The 18,298-nt window shown below is 53.8% G+C and overlaps 2 protein-coding genes across 2 annotated transcripts in view; one reads left to right on the top strand and one right to left on the bottom strand.

The window, feature by feature from the left end:
* LOC116436963 (zinc finger protein 845-like) overlaps window positions 1-8,719 on the bottom strand; it is a 22,481-nt gene extending 13,762 nt beyond the window's left edge. The window contains 5 exon segments of the mRNA XM_032094409.1: window positions 4,391-4,776; window positions 5,628-5,876; window positions 5,879-6,538; window positions 6,977-7,055; window positions 8,614-8,719. Of these exon segments, the coding sequence (XP_031950300.1) occupies window positions 4,391-4,776; window positions 5,628-5,876; window positions 5,879-6,538; window positions 6,977-7,055; window positions 8,614-8,622 (1,383 nt within the window). The 5' untranslated portion in view covers window positions 8,623-8,719.
* Window positions 1-17,833, top strand: part of LOC116436928 (zinc finger protein 436-like) — a 337,104-nt gene extending 319,271 nt beyond the window's left edge. The window contains exon 3 of the mRNA XM_032094385.1: window positions 16,312-17,833. Coding sequence (XP_031950276.1) covers window positions 16,312-16,872 — 561 coding nt within the window. The 3' untranslated portion in view covers window positions 16,873-17,833. The remainder of the gene's footprint in view (window positions 1-16,311) is intronic.
* The last annotated feature ends 465 nt before the right edge of the window (window positions 17,834-18,298 follow it).

Below are 18,298 nucleotides of genomic sequence, written 5' to 3'. Positions count from 1 at the left end.
AAGATTTAGAGATGGGAAAGATCAAGGGCCCATTTCAACTAATAACTTGGGGCAAGGGATATGCTTGTGTCTCAACAGGTGCAGGACCGAAGTGGATTCCAGCAAAAAACGTGAAATCTTATCAAGTCCAGAAACAAGCAGGAATCGACTCTGGGAACGAGGAGGCGAGCACGCAGACGTGAATCAGTGTCAACGCTACTGTTGATGCCACAGACATCAATTGGTTTTTTGTGCAAGAACTGTGGACTGAATATTATGCAAAAAGTGGGAAAGTTAATGGTGTAAATTTTGTATGTAAGAGTGTGTTAGAAGTTCTGTTACAGATCAGAGATTCCTATATGGGATAAAGCTGTTGAGAATGAAGCTCAATCAGGTATTACACTTGTGCCTTATCATCTCACTGATTGCCTTAAGCAATGCAGCTTTCCCAGTAAAGCAACCAAAAGAAAATGTCTGGGAGACTTTGGCCAATGCATAGGCCTAGATACCATCTGTCTAACTCATTCAAGACCAAAGAAGCCATTTTCAACATGTTTAGTCTGTCTACCAGCAGACAAATGGCCACCTTCCAAACATGCTAATCTAAAACTTTCACGATTCGGTTCAAATCCAGTGGAGAAATTGGATGCTTGGACCAAATCCCTTCCGGAGGCTCCTTACGAACCTCAGGAGTTGGAAATTCTTGGTTCAATAAAAATAGAGTTTTGTGTAATATTCAGTTCTTCAGGGTTGAAACAAAATAAAAACAAGATAACAGATGTCACTCCAAATTACAAAATATATAGAAATGCAACATCTTGGTGCAATTCAACAATAAAGATGAGCATATCGTTCAACCAGGATCCATTGCAATTGCCACCAGGGATGTTTCTCATTTGTGGAGACAGAATTTGGCCTGCAATTCCCTCAAATGTCAAGGGCGGTCCATGCAACTTTGGAAAGCTTTCTTTGCTAATGCCTAACGCAAAAATGATAAAAGAATAGAAGAGAAAGGAGAAAAGATTTGTTGAGCAATATAAATATGATTGTAATGATAAGCATGGAATTTTGGACAAAGGTTTTCTGCAGCTCTCCTTTTACCTGGTGCTGCTGCAGGAGCAGCCTTGAGACAATTGGATCAATTGAGCTGTTGGCTAAGTAAGAACTCTCGTGCTCCCTCGCACTGAGCGATGTGTTAACTGATGTTCAGAGTGTGAGACAAGCGACTCTGCAAAACAGAGCAGCAATTGATTATCTTCCATTAGTGCATGGACATGGATGTGAAGAATTTGAAGGTATGTGTTGTATGAATTTGTCAGATCATTTGAAATCCATCCATGAAAGTATACGGCAATTAGAGGATGGAATAGCTAAACTTGGAGAAGAAAACGGATCATTATTGAACGATTTGTTCAATTCGTTTGACCTTACATCTTTATGGAGAAAAATTTTGAAGGCAGGTTTGTATGTTTTAACTATTGTTGTAATTCTTTTAGTATTTGTACCTTGTATACTCCACTGTGCTAGACAAGCCACGGACAAAGCTGTCAAGGAAGTGTTTTTGGTTCAAACAGGAGGGGGAGATGTAGGAACCCAGAGTGCCGAGAATATTTCTCTGCCTGTTTTTAAGGGTTTTTACCCCCCTGGACACCACTGGTATAGCTTTAAACCTTGGAAAAAAATTACCAACAGTCAGACAACAACTAGAAAATACAGTGGTGTGAATTAGGTTATAGACTACTATGTAAGATTGTCACAGGGTGAAAAATTCAGAGGTTTTGGGCTTCTCTTTATAGTATATAGATAAGAGTAAGAAATATCAAAATGGAGGATTGTTGTTGTCCTCTAAACCTTCTTCTCCTTCTTCTACTACTTCATATTCTGCAGTAAAAGTAGTTTGGATTGATTGGATAGAAAATTCCGCAGTTCCTAGTCGTGTTACTGAATAATTGGTAAGAATGTAAAAATAATGTACGTTTTTAGTAACTATTGTTTAAAATGTCTTTAAAAGGCTGTGTAAATCTTGATAATGGCTCTCTCTCGCTCTCACTCCTACTTTTCCTCCTTCCATGCTGTACCTGGGTCATCCTAATGGCTCAGTTCCTCTGATAAAACTTAATAAACAACTATCTAGAAGCATTGAAACAACAGAAGACGTCTTGCTTTATCTTTTAAACTCCTTGCAAGGACTTTCAGCAAATTCTCTCCCATCAGGAGAGATTCGATTTATGGCACGGTAAAGTGTCAGAGAGAGAGAGGAGAGGGAGAAGGAGAGGGGTAGGGGTAGGGGTAGGGGGAGGGGATGGGAGGAGAGGAGAGGAGAGGAGAGGAGAGGAGAGGAGAGGAGAGGAGAGGAGAGGAGAGGAGAGGAGAGGAGAGGAGAGGAGAGGAGAGGAGAGGAGAGGAGAGGAGAGGAGAGGAGAGGAGAGGAGAGGAGAGGAGAGGAGAGGAGAGGAGAGGAGAGGAGAGGAGAGGAGAGGAGAGAGGAGAGGAGAGGAGAGGAGAGGAGAGGAGAGGAGAGGAGAGGAGAGGAGAGGAGAGGAGAGGAGAGGAGAGGAGAGGAGAGGAGAGGAGAGGAGAGGAGAGGAGAGGAGAGGAGAGGGAGATTCGGAATAAGGGATTGGAGTCACAGTGCCCAGTCCTGCTCCCTCGGGGGTGGGGCCCCACAGCCACAGGACAAAATGGATCCGCGGGTCCCGGAGCTTTCCCTGCTTTGGGCCGAACCCAGCAGGTTCCAGGCAGAGTTTGGCCGCAGGGCCCGGGAGTTCAGCCCAGCCTGGCACAGGGGTCCCACAGGGCGTGGGTGTGGAGGGTCCTCGAGGGGGGGTGGTCCAGGAGGATCCAGGGGGGTTCCAGGAGGGGATCCAGGTGAATTCCCTGCTTCCAATGAGGGATCTGTATTTTAAGAGAGGTGGTTGATGGTGCTGTAAAGGAGCAAACTGCAGAATAAGTCACAGACAAGTCATTTAAGCAGGGACTACCCGTGGTTAATTCCTAAAACCAAAATAAGTCAGTATTTATTTTGAGGGAAAATGATTTCTAATGGCATTTTGAGGGACATCAGGATCAATACACAGAAATAAATACAAAGAAATACAAAGAAAATACAAAGAGGTGAAACAGGAGTGGAGCTCGCTGGACTGATCCTGGGCAGAGCCCGGCCAGACCCTGCATGAATTTGGCTGCCTGAATGCAGCTCTTGCCCGGGCCCCAGGGCTGGCCCCCTCTGGGTGTCTCTCCCAGCACCACAGGGATGCTCCTGCCCCTTCCCTGGTGCCCCAGGGTCCTTCTGGGGCCACCCAGACACCTCCCTGGGCCTCTGGAGGCCCCGTGGCATGGTGCAGACAGGGATCGAATCAAAGCTTCCTTGGAAGATGGAGACAGGAGAATATTGCCCACGATCTTCTTTCCAGCTGCCCTCCACACTCCTGCAAATCCTGCTGGGACACTCAGGCTCTCCATTCCGGGGCTCTGCAGTTCCCCTGCAAACCCATCCATCACTGTGTCCCCTCTCACATGGATATCAAGGAAATGACACAGCAATGTCCAGAAAACTTGAACTTGATTAACCTGACTGCTGGGGGGTGACTGGAAGATTACGGGGTGAGAACCTTATGCCTCCAAAAAGGGTCAACAGTTTGGAACTGGAACAGTCATGGAAACTTCAGCTTCTGGGGGAAAAGGTGGCTGGGAGCTCTGCGGCTGAGGATGGGAGGCTTCACTGACCCCTAAGCTGGGGGATGTCACAGTGCCCGGGCTGAGCACTGGTCACGCATCCCCCGCGATGCCCTGCAAGCTGAGCGCCGAGCTGGAGCTGGAGAGTCAGCGCTGAGGGGAGCCTCGGGGTCTCCTCCTCCTGCAGCTGCCCCCTTTTGCTGGTGTCTTGGCTCTGGGCCTCTGCAGAGAGCGGTGGCGCCGGCACAGCCGCATCCGGGCGCGGTTGTGCCTCAGCAGCCGCAGCAGCTCCTTGGGGCAGCCACGTCCCTGCAGCGCGTCCTGCACAGCCCCAGGGGCTCCGGCGCTTCTCCTGCACGGCCCGGCCCAGGGAGCCCCATGGAAGGGGCAGAGGGGCCGAGAGGGGCTGAGCCCTCTGGCGCTGCCCTTGGCCTCTCCGTGAGAGACTCGGGCCTGGCTGGGCTGCCCCGGGCAGAGGCTGCAGCAAGAAGAGCTCGGCCGCCTCTGCCTGGTGTCCCTGGGGCTCAGGCTGGGCCCGATTCCTGCCCAGGGGCTCAGCCCCCACTGCTGAGGGGCCGTGGCCAAAGGGCTGCCCGGGAGGCCCAGCACCCTCTGATCCAACCCGGCTTTGCTCCGCCACGGGGGCTCTCAGGCCTCGCCCAACACCAGCTTGGCCCAAGGCTTTGGTGGCTGCCGGCCCTGGCACTGTCCCGCCTGCCTGACCCCCCTCCCTCACCTCTCCCCAGCGTCTCCAGAACCATCCCAGGACAAGGCCCATGATCAGCAGCTCCAGGGCCGAGCGTGTCCAAGAAACCAGCACCACGTCCACCAAGGGGGTCATCCCAGGCCCCACGGAGTCCTGCCGCTCCAGCTCCTCGCGAAGCAGAGCCGAGGTGCCCATGTCCCCCTCAGGATGGCTGGAAGGGTCGAGGGGATGGGCCAGCATCAGCAGCACACAGAACTGCAGCAGCCAGGAGAAGCCCTGGCTGGCCATGGTGCTCTGTGGGATGAGCCGCCACCTCCACGCTGGCTCTGGCCGTGGCTCCGCGCCGAGTGCTGCCTGGGCTCTGGGCACGGCGACGGGCTGGGGACAGCTGACAGCCACCACGCTGTCCCCAGAGCCTGTGATGTCACAGAATCACCAAATGCATTGGCTTGGAAGAGCCCTGGGAGATCATCGACTCCAACCTGTGCCCCATCCCCACCACGGCAACCAGGGCAGAGCCCTGAGTGCCACACCCAGGCTTTCCTTGAGCACCTCCCCAATGGTGGCTCCACCCCCACCTGGCCAGCCCATTCCAATATCTAATGCCCCTTTCTGGGCAAAAGTTCTTCCTAATGCCCAACCCAAACGTCCCTTGGTGCAGCTCAAAGCCCCTGTTGGCATCTGCTCTCTCCTGTCCTTGCCCAGCTCTGACAAGGCTGGTGCTGCCTTGTCGGTCCCTTGCCTGAGGGCAGGAGAAGAGGCTGTGCCAGTGAGTGCTGCTCCACTTTGAGGCCATTCCAAGGGGCTGCTCTCCTTCTGCTTTGCAGATTTGCATTGAAGAAGAAATCATCGGTTCAGCAAAGAAGGACTTACTGGGACAGACAATTTGTACAAGAATAAAGGTCAGTAAATAGGCCAGGAAAAAGACAAAGAATGGAAAAGAGAATGTGGATACAAAAATGCTGCTAGCAAGAATTTTCTTGCTATTTTCTAAGTCCGTGAGAGACTTTTCTCTCGCACAGAAGATAGCAGCAGAGTTCTATAAACAATGAAACACAGGCAACCTTGAGAAGCCTTGTCTATAGTACAGTAGAAAAATATCTTGACAATGGATGTTTTAGGATTTTAGCCAATCACACCAAGGGGTGGCTGATCCTTTATCCAGTTAGACTATGAAGAAAAAAGGCTATAAAAGAGTTTGTAAAATAATTCAATCAATCAATCTTGCTGCATATTTATGCCTGCTGGCTCTTCTCTCCTCCTCCCTACGGCTGCAGGACACGGTAATATTTTACGGCATTTAATAAGAGAAGAGGATTCCTAAGTGTCTGAAGTACAGGGTTCTGGAAGAGCTTTTCAGTCAGCAGCACCTCGAGTTTTAAGATGGAGTTGGAGCAGTGCCCGAAGCTCTTCCCACACTCGGGGCACTCGCAGGGATTCCCTTACTGGTGCCTCTGCTGGTGTTTCCTCAAGGACGAGCTCCAGGAGAAGCTCTTCCCGCACTCGGGACACTCTAAGGCCTCTCCCTGGTGTGGATGCGCTGGTGGCTGGTGAGTTGGGAGCTCCACTTGAAGCTCTTCCCGCAGTCTGTGCAGCGGAAGGGCCTCTCCCCTGTGTGTGTTTGCTGATGTACAATGAGATAGGAGATCCACTGAAACATCTTCCCACACTCAGGACACTCAAAGGGCCCTCCCCTGGCGTGCATCTCCTGGTGGCAGGTCAGGCTGGAGCTCTGGCAGAAGCTCTTCCCACACTGCAAGCACTTGTAGGGCCGTTCCCCAGTGTGGATCCTCTGGTGGCAGATCAGGCTGGAGCTGTGGCTGAAGCTCTTCCCACATTCCAAGCACTTGTAGGGCCATCCCCCTGTGTGTATCTGGTGGTGGATGAAGAGGTGGGAAGTGTGGCTGAAGCTCTTCCCACATTCCAAGCACTTGTAGGGCTTCTCCCCAGTGTGCAGCTGCTCATGGACCACCAGGTTGGGCCTCTGGATGAAGCAGAGGGGGGGCCTTTTCTCCTCAGAGCACCCTGGGCTGGCTTTGGAGCCCCTCCTTGTGGGGGATCCCTCTGGCTTTTCCTCTCCGTGTGATTCCTGTGCCATTGAGCCACTCAAAGCAGCCTCTTCCATGAGGTTCTGCCACAGGGATTTGTCCTCCCTGGTCTCCATCTGCAGCTCAGTGCCTGGGGGAGCAAGGACAAGGAGAGGAAGGGACAAGAAGAGGAAGGAACAAGGAAGGAGGAAGGAAAGAACAAGGAGAGGAAGAAGGGTAGAGAAGGAAGAAGGAGAGGAAGGGACAAGAAGAAAAAAGGGAGAATGAAGATGAAGGAACAAGGAAAAGGAAGGAAAAAGAAGAAAAACAAACAAGAAGTAGAAGGAACAAGTAGAAAGAGGGGAAGGAAGGAAGCAAGGAAGGAAGCAAGGAAGGAAAAGGAACAAAGAGAAGAAAGACAAGGAGAGGATGGGATTTGCCTCCGTGCCACAGGGAAGGGGAAGGAGATCCCCCCAGTCCGTCCCCGGCAGGACGGCGTCGGCAGCGGGGTTGTCCTGCAGCCAGGGGCGATCCTGGGCTGGGAGATGGAGCAGGAGAGAAGGGAAAGGGGCACTGACTTCCTCCTCACCTGCCTGGGGCTCCCGGGGCATCTTCCTCACTGCCTCCTCCTCCTCCTCCATTCGGCCAAGGCTTGGGAATGAGAAGTCCTGTTTTGAGGGGAAAACCAAGGGGTGAGTGCATTGGCTTGGGGGTTTCTCCCACCCAAGTCCATCTCTAGAAGTCACCAGATACCTTGTGTGAGAATTTAAAGAGTTTAATATAAAGACAATAAGAGACACATAAAATAAAGCAAAGGGATAACGGCCGGGTGCCTTGGCGCTCTGCCAAGAGCACACCTGATGCTCGAGGTGAGTCCCTTTTATATCATTTTTATTGTCCGTTCTCTATTAATATTAAAACTTTTCTCGGGGCTGTTCTGCATGGCCACTCCTTGGTTCCGCCTTTTTAGAGCATGCGTAGTCTTCTGCCTTGCAGTTTTATTTCTTTTGATTCTTGGGGTTGGGCCTGCTAGGTAAGAGTCGATGGTAGGGTGGATCTCTTAATTCTCCAGACAGTCAGGGCTGATTGCAGCTTTGGGCCTCTTTGCCCCCGGGCCAGAGCGGTGATAGCGGCTCTCGGACTCTCCTGGCAGAGCAGCCTTTGGGCCCTTTTGTTCTCTGGACAAAGTGTTGCTTAGCAGCTCCTTGGGCCTCATCCTGTGTTCGCTTGGAGGTTCTCTTACTTGCTCACACTTGCTAACATTCTTGCTAAAAAGAGAGAAAATTACATCTACACAGCAAAAAAGCATTTCTAACATTATATAATATCTACTTTTATACTTTGCGAGAAGCCAATATTATATGTTTATAACACTTGTGTCCATGAAAACCTCCAAAACATCAAGACTCAGAGGAAAATATCCCTCATTGAGGTTCCCCCTCTCTGGTCTCTCCACTATGGGGTTCTGGGGGTCCCCCTTGTCCTGGATGCTGCGGGCCCTGCATATATTGAAGGTCCCTCCTCTGCAGGGTCTCTGCCCGCTCCAGACTTCCAGGGAATCCCAGGGGTGCCCCCTCTTTGGTCTCCCCACTCTGGGGTTCAGGGAGTCCCCCTTCTCTGGGGCTGCACTAAGGGATGCCGAGGGTTTTGGGGTCCCAGGGGTCCCTCCTCCCCTGCCTCTCTGCTTCGGGGTGCCGGGGGTCCCCCGTCTCTGGGGTCCCCTCTTTGGTGTCCCACGGGTTCCCCCTCTCCAGGCTCATCCCTTCTCGGGGTTCCCCCTTCTCCAAGCTCACCCCACTCCCGGCTGCCGGGGTCCCCCCTCTCCAGGCCCCCATTTCAGGGTCCGGGACTCCCGGGGCTCCCCGCTTTTCTCTCTCCCCCCTCTCAAGGCTCCTCCCCTCCTCCCCCGCCGGTACCGGGCGATCGCCACGTGGCTCCCGGGACCCCGCACCCGCCACCCACCGCCGGGGCTCTGCCGGCAGCCGCCACCGCGACATCCCCAAAAAACACCTCCCGGGGACCCCGAAGTATCCACCCAAAGGGCATTTCGGGTCAGCTTTGGAGTCCTGCGAGATCCAAACATCGCTCCACCCGCCCCGTTCCGAAGAAAAGAATCAGGGAGCCCCAAGGTACTTCGGCTGAACTCCAAATATCCCTCCCCCCTTCAAAAGAAACCCTCCCAGGACCGCCCACGATATCCGGAGCGAGGTCCCCCTTCCCGGTCACCTGCGGCATGCGGGGACAGCGATGCTCCCGGCGCGAAGGGGCTGCAGATCCAGAGAGCGCTGGACGCACGCGGCGCCTCCTCTCGCTGCTCCCCTTCCTGCTCCCGCTCCTCCTCTGCCCCTCCTCTTCCTCCCGCTCCTCCTCCTCCTCCTCCTCCTCCGTCCCCCCGGCTGCTGGCGAGGAGCTCTCGGGTGAGCGGGGCGGGGACGGGACACGGTGGGAAAGGGGTGGGTCCCCCCCAAACCGAGCTGGGGGGAGCTGGGGTTCGGGGGACGGTGGGAAAGGGGCGGGAGAGGGCGGATGAGGGGAGGTGGGACAGCGGGAAGGGGGTTCCCAGTGAGGGTCTCCCAGTGAACCCCAGGACCCCCAAATGCCGTCCCTGTCCTCCCAGCCCCTCCCGGCGCTGTGGGGGCCGGGCCGTGCCCCAGTGCCGGCTCCAGGGAGCCCGAGCGAGCCGCCTGCCCGGCATCGAAGCTCTGGGCGCGGAGCCGAAGGGGCGCCGTGCAGGGAGTGTCTCTGCGCTGCGGGCTCTGTGCCTGAGCGCTGCCCCGCGCCGAGCCCCAGAGGCGCGGCTGCTCCGCTTCCTGCGCCGCTGCTCCCTGCGCAGGGGAGGCCGCGGAGCGCCGCGAGAGGGAGCGGCTGATGGAAGGGCTGCAAAGGCTGAGAAGGCTTTGGAGCGACTGGGGAGGCTGTGGGGGTGCTGAGGCTCTGGCGGGGCTGAGGGCACGCTGGAAGCGACTCAGGGTTGCCTTTGCTTCCTAGATCTCCGTCTGCTCGACGTTTCCAGTGAATGATTAAAAAGCCGGTATTCACGGACAGAAACTCTCTAACTAATTAAAGTTAGAAAGTGGTGTGTTGATTACCCCGGCGGGCGGCACGGGAGTCGCCTCCTAGGGACGTGCCAGCCACTTACCCGGTTATTTGCCCTCTATTGATTTCACAAAGTGTTAGATATTAATCCTATACATATCTCCAGCACCTCCCATTCCCCGCTTCCTATTAAAATGCGGTTATTAGTCCTTTGCGCGTGCGCAATTCTTTTCTTGATTTGGGTCGGTGGTCTTGATTTGAGTCAGTGGTCTTGAAAGATGAAGTCAGGGATCTCTTCATCACCATGAACTTTCTACCTTCTATTGTGGGCAAGCCTCGGGAAGCCTTCTGGAGACGGTCCGTACCTCCTGCCTGTATTTGATCATGCAATCTAGGTGCTAGCTATAATTCTGCTTCTTTTGTCCTTATGGCAGTTCATTTACTATAAGCAAAGTTGCAGACAGGTGCATAATGGCGAATAGCACTGAACTTCTTGGCTAAATTTCTAACTCTTTGTTGACTTGTCTTTTGGTTCAATCAGTACAAATTGCTTCTAACTCCCGGCTAAAGTTTAACTTCATAATCTTGACTCACTGATGGTCTTGCTTTTGTCTTCCTTATGATTTTATCTTTTGCATGAAATGCTTGTGAAGTGCCCCCGCTGTCCCTTGTGTCCCCTGGGCACCGACAGCCCCGGCCCTTGCCCTGCTCCCCCTCCCACGTTCCATCCCGGCTGGCGGAGCCTTGGAGCTGCCGTGGGGCCGTGGGGCTGCCCCGGGGGCTGCGGCCCGAGCCGGGGCCCCTTCCCAGTGCTCCCAGTCTGCCCATCCAGCCTGGAGCAGCCAGCGAGGGCTTCAGCTGGGGCGGCAGAGAGGCGCTGCTGGGGGGGTCCCAGCTCCGCTTGGCTTGGGCTGTTCTTCCCAAGCTGGGCATAAACGACTTTGGGAGTTTTCTGCCACAAATCTCTCCCCCCGTGCACTCAGCCAAAGGGGTTTGGGGCGGTTTTCCCTTTTTGGGGGAAAACAAAGCGATGCACTGATGCTCCCTCGGGCCGGGAGCAGCGGAGAGCTTTGTTTCTCTTCTCAGCTGAATGGCGGCTCGGGGGGATGCATGTGCCCCTTAATGTGCCCCCCCACTTTGTATAATATCCGATATTCATGGCTCTGTGAAGTCTTTGTTCTTCTGGAAGTTCAGGAATTTAGCAGGAGCTTGGCTGAGCAGCAGTTCGTGTCAATTAGTAACATTTTCTGAAATATATGGTTTCTCCCATTACTTCCTTATCTCCAAGTCCCTGGCCCTATCTCCAATGGGATTCACAGCATCTGTTTGTAAAGACACGTTCATTTTTTTCCTTTTAATCCTCCTCTTCTTCTTTTCTGAGTACTTCTCTTTGCAAACTTTAAAAATGCCTTAATCTGTTCTTCCTGGGCCTTCTTTGGTTTTGGGATTATTCTCAGTGACCTCATTCTGTGTCCTTTTGTAGCCGTTTCTGGGTCAGGAGGCCTGGCTGCCACCTGCATGCCCTTGATCCCCTGCTGAATGAGCTGCACTGAGCAAGGTGTGGTGCATGGTAAAAAGATGAGAGTTGCTGCAGCACCTGAGAGGAGAAACAGCATTGGTTTAACCCATGGTCTGCCAGGGAACCACGGAAACGTGTCCCATTCCCATCCTTTCCACGTTTGGAGCAGTACATGAGCTGCTTTCTTATTTCCTTTGTTCTCTGTTTCACCACTTTGCCATCTCTTTGCCAAGAGCACTTTGAGTCATTTAATTTTCCACAACCTCCTGGTCCTTCTGCTGAAAGAGAATCTGAAGCCATCCCAGGGTGAAATGTGGCGTTGCTCATGGGAGTGGATTGGTGGGTGAGAAGGTCAGGAGCTGGAGCTGTGTGCTTGGTTATGATTTGGAGGACAGCTTGTGATCTAATGATGCATTGAAATGATCAGTGGGTTCTCTGGCACCTGGTATGAATTTGTTTGGGTTCCCAGGGGCTGCTCCATGGTGTTGTAGGATTTGTTCTGGTGGCCGTTCATCTTTTCCCCATTTTTGGGCGCTGCCAAAAAGGCCAGGGAAGCATCAATTGACCGCTTTTCTCTGATTAAATCATCACATCCTTGCATTCCCAAGTGATTTCGCTGACCTTGTGTCAGCAAAAGCAGCCCAGTGGTCAAACCCACCCTGTATAACACAGAGAGTGCCAGCAGATGTTGGAGTGGGGAGAGGGATGATTCCCCCCCGCTTTTGTGAGTGAAGTTCTCCCAACATTCTCCGTTTGCTGTTTTCCTTTGCAGCTTCAGGGATTTCTGTTGCAGAGTCAGAGATGCTCAGTGTGGGCTCTGCCTTTAGCGATGCAAATTCCGTCAGTGCAGGGAGGCAGAGCTTGGGGTGAGGGGCAGAGGGAATCAGCCCAATTCCTGTGGCAGGCAAGGAGAGCCTGGGACATTGTGCACACTTCCCGCAGCAGAGTTAATTTGCATTTCTAAAGCTCCTCTGCTGGCTGCCTGGAAGGAAGCTTCTCCTCCAGGGCAGCCATCAGGTGACTCACAAGTGGCCCCCAACAAGCAGCTTTCTTTTTTTTTTTTTAATGTTTTTTTTATCTGTTTATGAGTTAAAGGGTCTCCTTTAAAGCTCTTCCAGTTTTGCAAAATGGAACCTACAGGTGAACATTGAAAAACCCATTCCAAAATTCTGCCATCACTAACAGACACCCACATGCATACACAAAAAACACCCCAAAGCAATAAAGATTTTTGCTGCTTCTTGTCCTAAGACTAAAAATTGACTCTCACACCCTGGCCCAGACCCATCTGACAATATCAAAGTAGGATTATTAAGAAAAAGCCTTCTAATGTTGTAATCTTATCAAAACTGTGGGAAGGACAGAAACTCCCCAACAACCTTTTTAGTGTTAGAGGATTAAGGCTGAAGAAAATGAATACAAAAGCTAAATTTTTAGCAATATAATATTGAACATTTATTAGTAGAACAAAGGCAAATCACAGCTCTGGGGCGCTTGGCAATATTGCCAGAGGCGCCCTCCATTCATTTTACTGTGGACTGAAGTACTCTCCTGAACTGTTACATATTCATTAACCCAGAAAGGAATTTACACTTCACTCCCCTTTCCCCCGCTCCGGTTTCTGCCCCTTCCCCCAGCAGGACACCGCCTCAGTCCTCTGGATCGCTTCAGAACTGCAGACAGGCCCCCTCTCTCCGGTGCCTCCGCAGTCTCCAGCCTCATTGGCAGCTGCCAGTTCCCTTGGGCCGTGTGAGTTCTGATGAGGTAACAATCTTCCTGGGATGCTTGCGGTTTATCTTCTTTGTTTCTCTAAGATGTCTTGGTTCCTGGCTCTGTAGTTTCTCAGCTCAAAAGACATTTATTACCATGTGTTTATTAATACATTTCTTAACATATTACAACTATTTTGAAGTTACAATTTACCTTAATCTCGTTTCTACTTAACTACATTTTACCTTAACACTATTTCTACACAATCCATCATCACTTCTAAATGTTTGAATCATATATGTGAAAGACAACATTTATCATTCACTCATTTATCACACCAGGGTAAGGAAATGCAGACATGGATTCCAGGGGAGATAATTGAATATCTGCCCTGGGTCTGGCTCTTCTTCTTGCCAAAGCCAATGGCAGCAGCCGTAGCCGTGGCATCTTGGTTTCTCTCAGCAGCTTCAGAAGGTGTTTCTTTAATTCCCCATTCATTCTTTCCACCCGACCTGAACTCTGGGGTTGCCAGGGCATTTGGAGGTGCCACTGTGTTCCTAAAGCAGCCAGAACGGCCTGAAGGATCTTTCCTGTAAAATGAGTTCCCATGTCTGAGTCTATTTTCTGGGAGGGCCAGGGCAGGAGGTTCAGTTAATCTGCTTTTGAAGCCTTGAAAATTGTGCTTTCCTTCTGGTGTCCATGATGGGGTTTCTTGGCTGGCAGGAGAGGAGTGTTGTAGGGAGAGATGCCTGGCTCCAGAAGCGCTGCCTTTAGCAGGGCCTCAGTAAGAGGCTGTAACCCCTTCCTTGCCTCCCTTGGAACAGGGTATTGCTTTTAGACACCACTTGTCCTGGATGCTTCAGAGGAATTTGGAGAGGCTCCGTATCTAATTTTCCCTATTTCCCTGGGGCTGCCCACACTTCTGGGTTCCCTTCAGCAGAGGCCTTGGCAGACATTTGACACCAAGGTACAGCAGCATTAGCCTCTGTATCTCCTTTGACAATATGAATTTGCATTCCCACTTGAGCCACCAAATCCCTTCCCAGTAAATTACAATCACAAATAGGAACAAACAGAAATTGATGGGTTTCAAACCCATCCCCCACATCTTTTGATAGTGGTTGAATAAAACACCCCTGCTCCTCTTTCCCACTTATTGCCTGAATAATCAAGGAACTTCTTGACAATTTCCCCCCTTAGGTCTCAGATTCGGAGTGGATCGAGAGGCCCCTGTGTCCATCAGGAGCGGCCTCGTCTCGATCCAGAGGCGCCCTGAATGTTCTCAAGGGCTCTGGTGCGGTGGGTCCCTGGTGTGCTGGGAGCTCTGAGAGCCCTGACAATCCATGTCCATCAGGGGTGGACTTGCTGGTGCTGAGGGTGCTGCTGTCTGTGCTTGCAGTGTCCTTGTGGCCTGCAGCTGGAGCCCTGATTCCTTGGCAGGGGCTGTTTGGGTGGGCTCTGCCGTGCCGAGGAGGGCAATGCCTGTGCCAGGTGCTTGTGGCCGCCGCCGTCCCCTGGGTGCTGGGGCCCCCTTGGGCCCTGCGGTTCATCCCTGGGGGGCTGTAGAAACTCTGCCATGGCCTTTGCCTTCACCTTGGCCTTTTGCTCATCCCTTCTTGCATTCCCCTGCTGAGCCTTTCTGGCCAAGTGCTGCAGGGGCTTCTTGTGCCTCTCCTGCAGCCCCCTCAGTGCCTGTGGGTGCTCATCCTCTGACAGCTGCTGAGCTTTCTGCACAATCATTCGTTTCTCCAGTGACCCAAACAAGATCGATGAAAGAAAATCCTGATCCTTCCACATCCCGCAGCCTCCTGGGGGCCGGGGGCCAGTGCCGGCCCTGCCCGGGGGGTGTTGGGGTCAGGCAGTGCCTGGCGCTGAGCCCCGGCTGCCCCACAGCCCCGGCCCGGCCCCGCAGCTCCCCACAGGCCCCCAGCCCGTGCTGCCCTGTCCTGCTGCTCCCCACCACAGAGAAACACCCTGAAATCCTGAGCTTCTTTTTATTCCAGTCCTGGAACGCAGGGATACAAAGGAGATGGAGCTGGCCCTGAGGATAAGAGGGTTTTGGCCCTTTTTGAGGATAGAATTGTGGAAGGTGCTGGAAAACATAGCAATTCTCACTATTTTTCTCTTCCTCCTCTTTTCCATCTTCCTTTTCCTTTCTTCCCACATAGATTCCTCCTGCTGCTGTTTGCCTTAACCATATTCCTGCACACTCCCTTCAACCAATCCTTGCCCAGCACACCAACACCATCCGTCCCCTGTTGCTGAGACCCCTTCTCGACTTCCCTTTTTACCCCTGCTGGGTGTCCATGTCCTTAATTAGCTCTGGGAGAATGTGCAAACTGCCTCCACCTTGTCCCCTTTTGTATAGGACACGATGTCCATGGTTGTGTTCAGGCTTTGTTGTTGTTCTGGAAGTTGAGGAATTGAGCAGGAGCTTGGCTGAGCAGCAGTGTGTGTCAATCAGTACCATTTTGTGGAGCTGATGGTTTGTGGTGTCACTTGCTTGTGTCCAAGTCGGTGTGGCTGTGTCCGAGCAGATTGAGAGCATGTGTTTGTAGGGAGGCGTTGCTGTTGTTCGTTCGCTGGGGGTGCCCGGTTTTCGGGCCATCCCCCCTGGAGCAGGGTGTCCCCCCTTGGTGCAGGCGCGGCCCTCAGGCAGCGCTCAGCCAATCAGAAGGCGCGGCGCTGGTGAGTCAGCAGTTGCCAGGCAGAGCCGCAGCGCCCGGCGCTCCCCAGCTGGAGCCCCCGTGTGGCCCGGCCTTGGCGCCCCCCGCGAGGGGAATTTGGGGAGGTGGGAGGGGGGGAGCGCCAAGGCCGGGCCGGCCCGTGCTGTGCTGGCAGAAGTGGCTGCGGCGGGGGCCGAGTGCGGGCAGGAGCGGCCGAGAGCCCAGCGCTGCCGCAGCCCGAGCTGCCGCAGCTGCATCCCTGCTGGTGCTGTGGGATGCGAGAGCTCTGGGGGGCAGAGCGAGCCAGGGGTGGGTGCTGGGCCTGGGGGGAGGAGGAGAAAGGCTGGAGGAGCAGGGCTGGAGAGCAGAATGGTGAAAGGATGGACGTGGGAGCAGCAGGTGGGATTCTGCAGGAGAAGGAGTAGTGTGAGGAAGAGGAGTGTGAGGAAGAGTAGGGATACAGGAGGAGGAGGAGGAGCAGGAAGAGGAGGCACTGCAAGGTTCCAGCACTCGCTGTATCTGCAGCCTCCCCCCAGCCCCAGGAGCGTTGCCCCCCCCATCCAGCAGGTGATCAGGGAGGGGGGATCCACGATTTTCCTGGGGGTGAATCTTGGTGTTTCTGAGGTTTCTTGGGCTCCATGTTGGTGCTTTGGTTTTTTTGTGAGGGCTGAATGTTTGTATTTTGGAGGAGGTTTTATCTGAATCTTGATGTTTTGGGAGTTTTGGGTCTGTGTCTTGATGTATGGGAGCATTTTGGTCTGAATGTTGGTGTTTTGGAGGTTTTTATGGACACAAGATGCCTGGTGATGGACCTGGGCAGGAGAACCCCCAGGCCAAGGCGCTCACCCCTTGTTTCTCCCCCCAAACCAGGATTTGTCATTCCCAAGGCGTGGGCGGATGGAGGAGGAGGAAAAGCCCCGGAGATGCTGCAGGAGGAGGGGCTGCAAACGCAGCCCAGAGAGATCCAAGGAGGAAAGAGCCCCCCTGTGCCACGAAGGCGGCCGGAGATCCAGGCAGAGCTCGGAGCTGGGGGAGAAGCCTCAGGGTGGGGAGAAGCCCCACAAGTGCTTGGAATGTGGGATGGGCTTCAGGTGGAGCTCCAGCCTGATCCGGCACCAGCGCACCCACACTGGGGAGAGGCCCTACGAGTGTGGGGAATGTGGGAAGGGCTTCTCCAGCATCTCCCACCTGATCCAGCACCAGGTGGTCCACACCAGGGAACGGCCCTATGAGTGCTTGGATTGTTGGAAGAGCTTCAGGCACAGCTCCACCCTGAGAAAGCACCAGCGCACCCACACGGGGGAGAGGCCCTACGAGTGTTCTGAGTGTGGGAAGAGGTTTCCGACCAGCTCCCAGCTCCTCGAACATCAGCGCATTCACACGGATGAGAGGCCCTTCCGCTGCCCCGACTGTGGGAAGGGCTTCAAACGCAACTCCCACCTCGTCAGCCACCGGCGCATCCACACCGGGGAGAGGCCCTACGAGTGTCCTGAATGTGGGAAGAGCTTCTCCAGCAGCTCTCACTTGACCAAACACCAACAGAGGCACCACTAAGGGAAGCCCTGCGAGTGCCCCGAGTGCGGGAAGAGCTTCGTGCACTGCTCCAGCTCCATCCCCCGTGGGAGGATCGGCGTTGGATGATCCCCAGTGACCCCCGTTGGGCAGAGCCCTGGTGACCCCCGTTCCGGGTGATCCGCGCTGGGTGGGGGGAAGGTGTTGGAGAGATTTCTTTGCCTTCTCCTTGTGCTGCTGGGATTTGGTTGGGAATAAATTCCCTCCGTGTGCCCAGGCTGGGTCTGGTGTGCCCGTTCCAGTTGAAAGGGTTCAAATCATTGTACCTGTGCAAATATAAGATACAGGGTAAAAGTTAGCAAATATTGGCCACAAGCTTAAGGCACAGAATGTAACTTGGCAAGAAATGGGGAACAAAAGTTGCAGAAATGAGAAACAAACTTGCTGAGACCTGAGTGAGAAACTGCTGAAGCAGCCAACAAGAGACTGCGCCTGCCTAGGAAAGAAAGGTGCAAAGTGCAAAGCGAGGAAGACTGTGGCACCTGGGGAGGTGATGGGGGTCAGGAGGAATTTTTATTACCTCCCCGAGTAGGAACCCATTTCCACTCCCCTTCATCCCCCAGGTCTCCTCCCTCAGCCTGATGCTGAGAAGCCCGGGAGTGCTCTGACTGCTGGGGGGCTTCTCTCAGGGCTGGAAGCGTGAAACTCCACCAGTCTATTTCCCTTTCCCTTTCTCTAATGCTCCTTAGTCTTTGCACTTCCTCCTTAAGCTCGGCCACCAGGGAAAGGAGATCGTTCACTGCTCACACCTCAGGCAGGTGTCTTTGACAGCGTCCCCCGGTGCTACTGCCAGGCTCAAACACTCCTCACAGGAAGGGGGCTGGACAGACGCGTCCTTCTGGGAGGGTTCTGTTTGCCTGGGTACACTTTTACTGGCTGGAGCTTTTGATCGTGTGAGGACCATTGCTGAAAAAACCCAACCAACCAAATCTCAACACAAAAACAAACTCAAAACTCCACAGGCAGGAGAACACTCGCAGCCCTGCCCTCGGAGACTGCCACAGCCCTGTTTGCCCGCTCCTGTTCCCCGCGCTCCCCAGAGCCCTTTTTGAATCCGAGCGCCGCTGGCCGGAGGAAACCTCGCCCTACTCGGGGGTGTCACCCCCTTTGCTCTGCCCACAGAGCTCCTGAGCCGCCGGCGGCCGCAGCCCCTCCCCGTGGCATCGGGCCCGGCCGGGACCCCCCGCTCCATCCCCGCGCTGATTTTGGGGGGGTCGTGTGTCCCCCCAGCCCCGCTGTCACTCTGCCCCCACCTGGCTGCTTCCAGTGTTCCCAGTAAAGCTTCCCAGTTCGCCCCGGTCCCGTTTATTGGGGAGCAGTGGGGGCAGAACCTGGGGATGGATTGGGAATGGGGACCCCCGTGTGTCCCCCCCCCGTGTGTCCCCCCCATATCACACCACTCTGGGGG

Source organism: Corvus moneduloides, chromosome 31 (assembly GCF_009650955.1).
Source record: "Corvus moneduloides isolate bCorMon1 chromosome 31, bCorMon1.pri, whole genome shotgun sequence".
NCBI classification, from domain to species: domain Eukaryota; kingdom Metazoa; phylum Chordata; class Aves; order Passeriformes; family Corvidae; genus Corvus; species Corvus moneduloides.
Note: the sequence above shows the minus strand (reverse complement) of the source record. Positions and strands in the feature narration are given on the sequence as shown.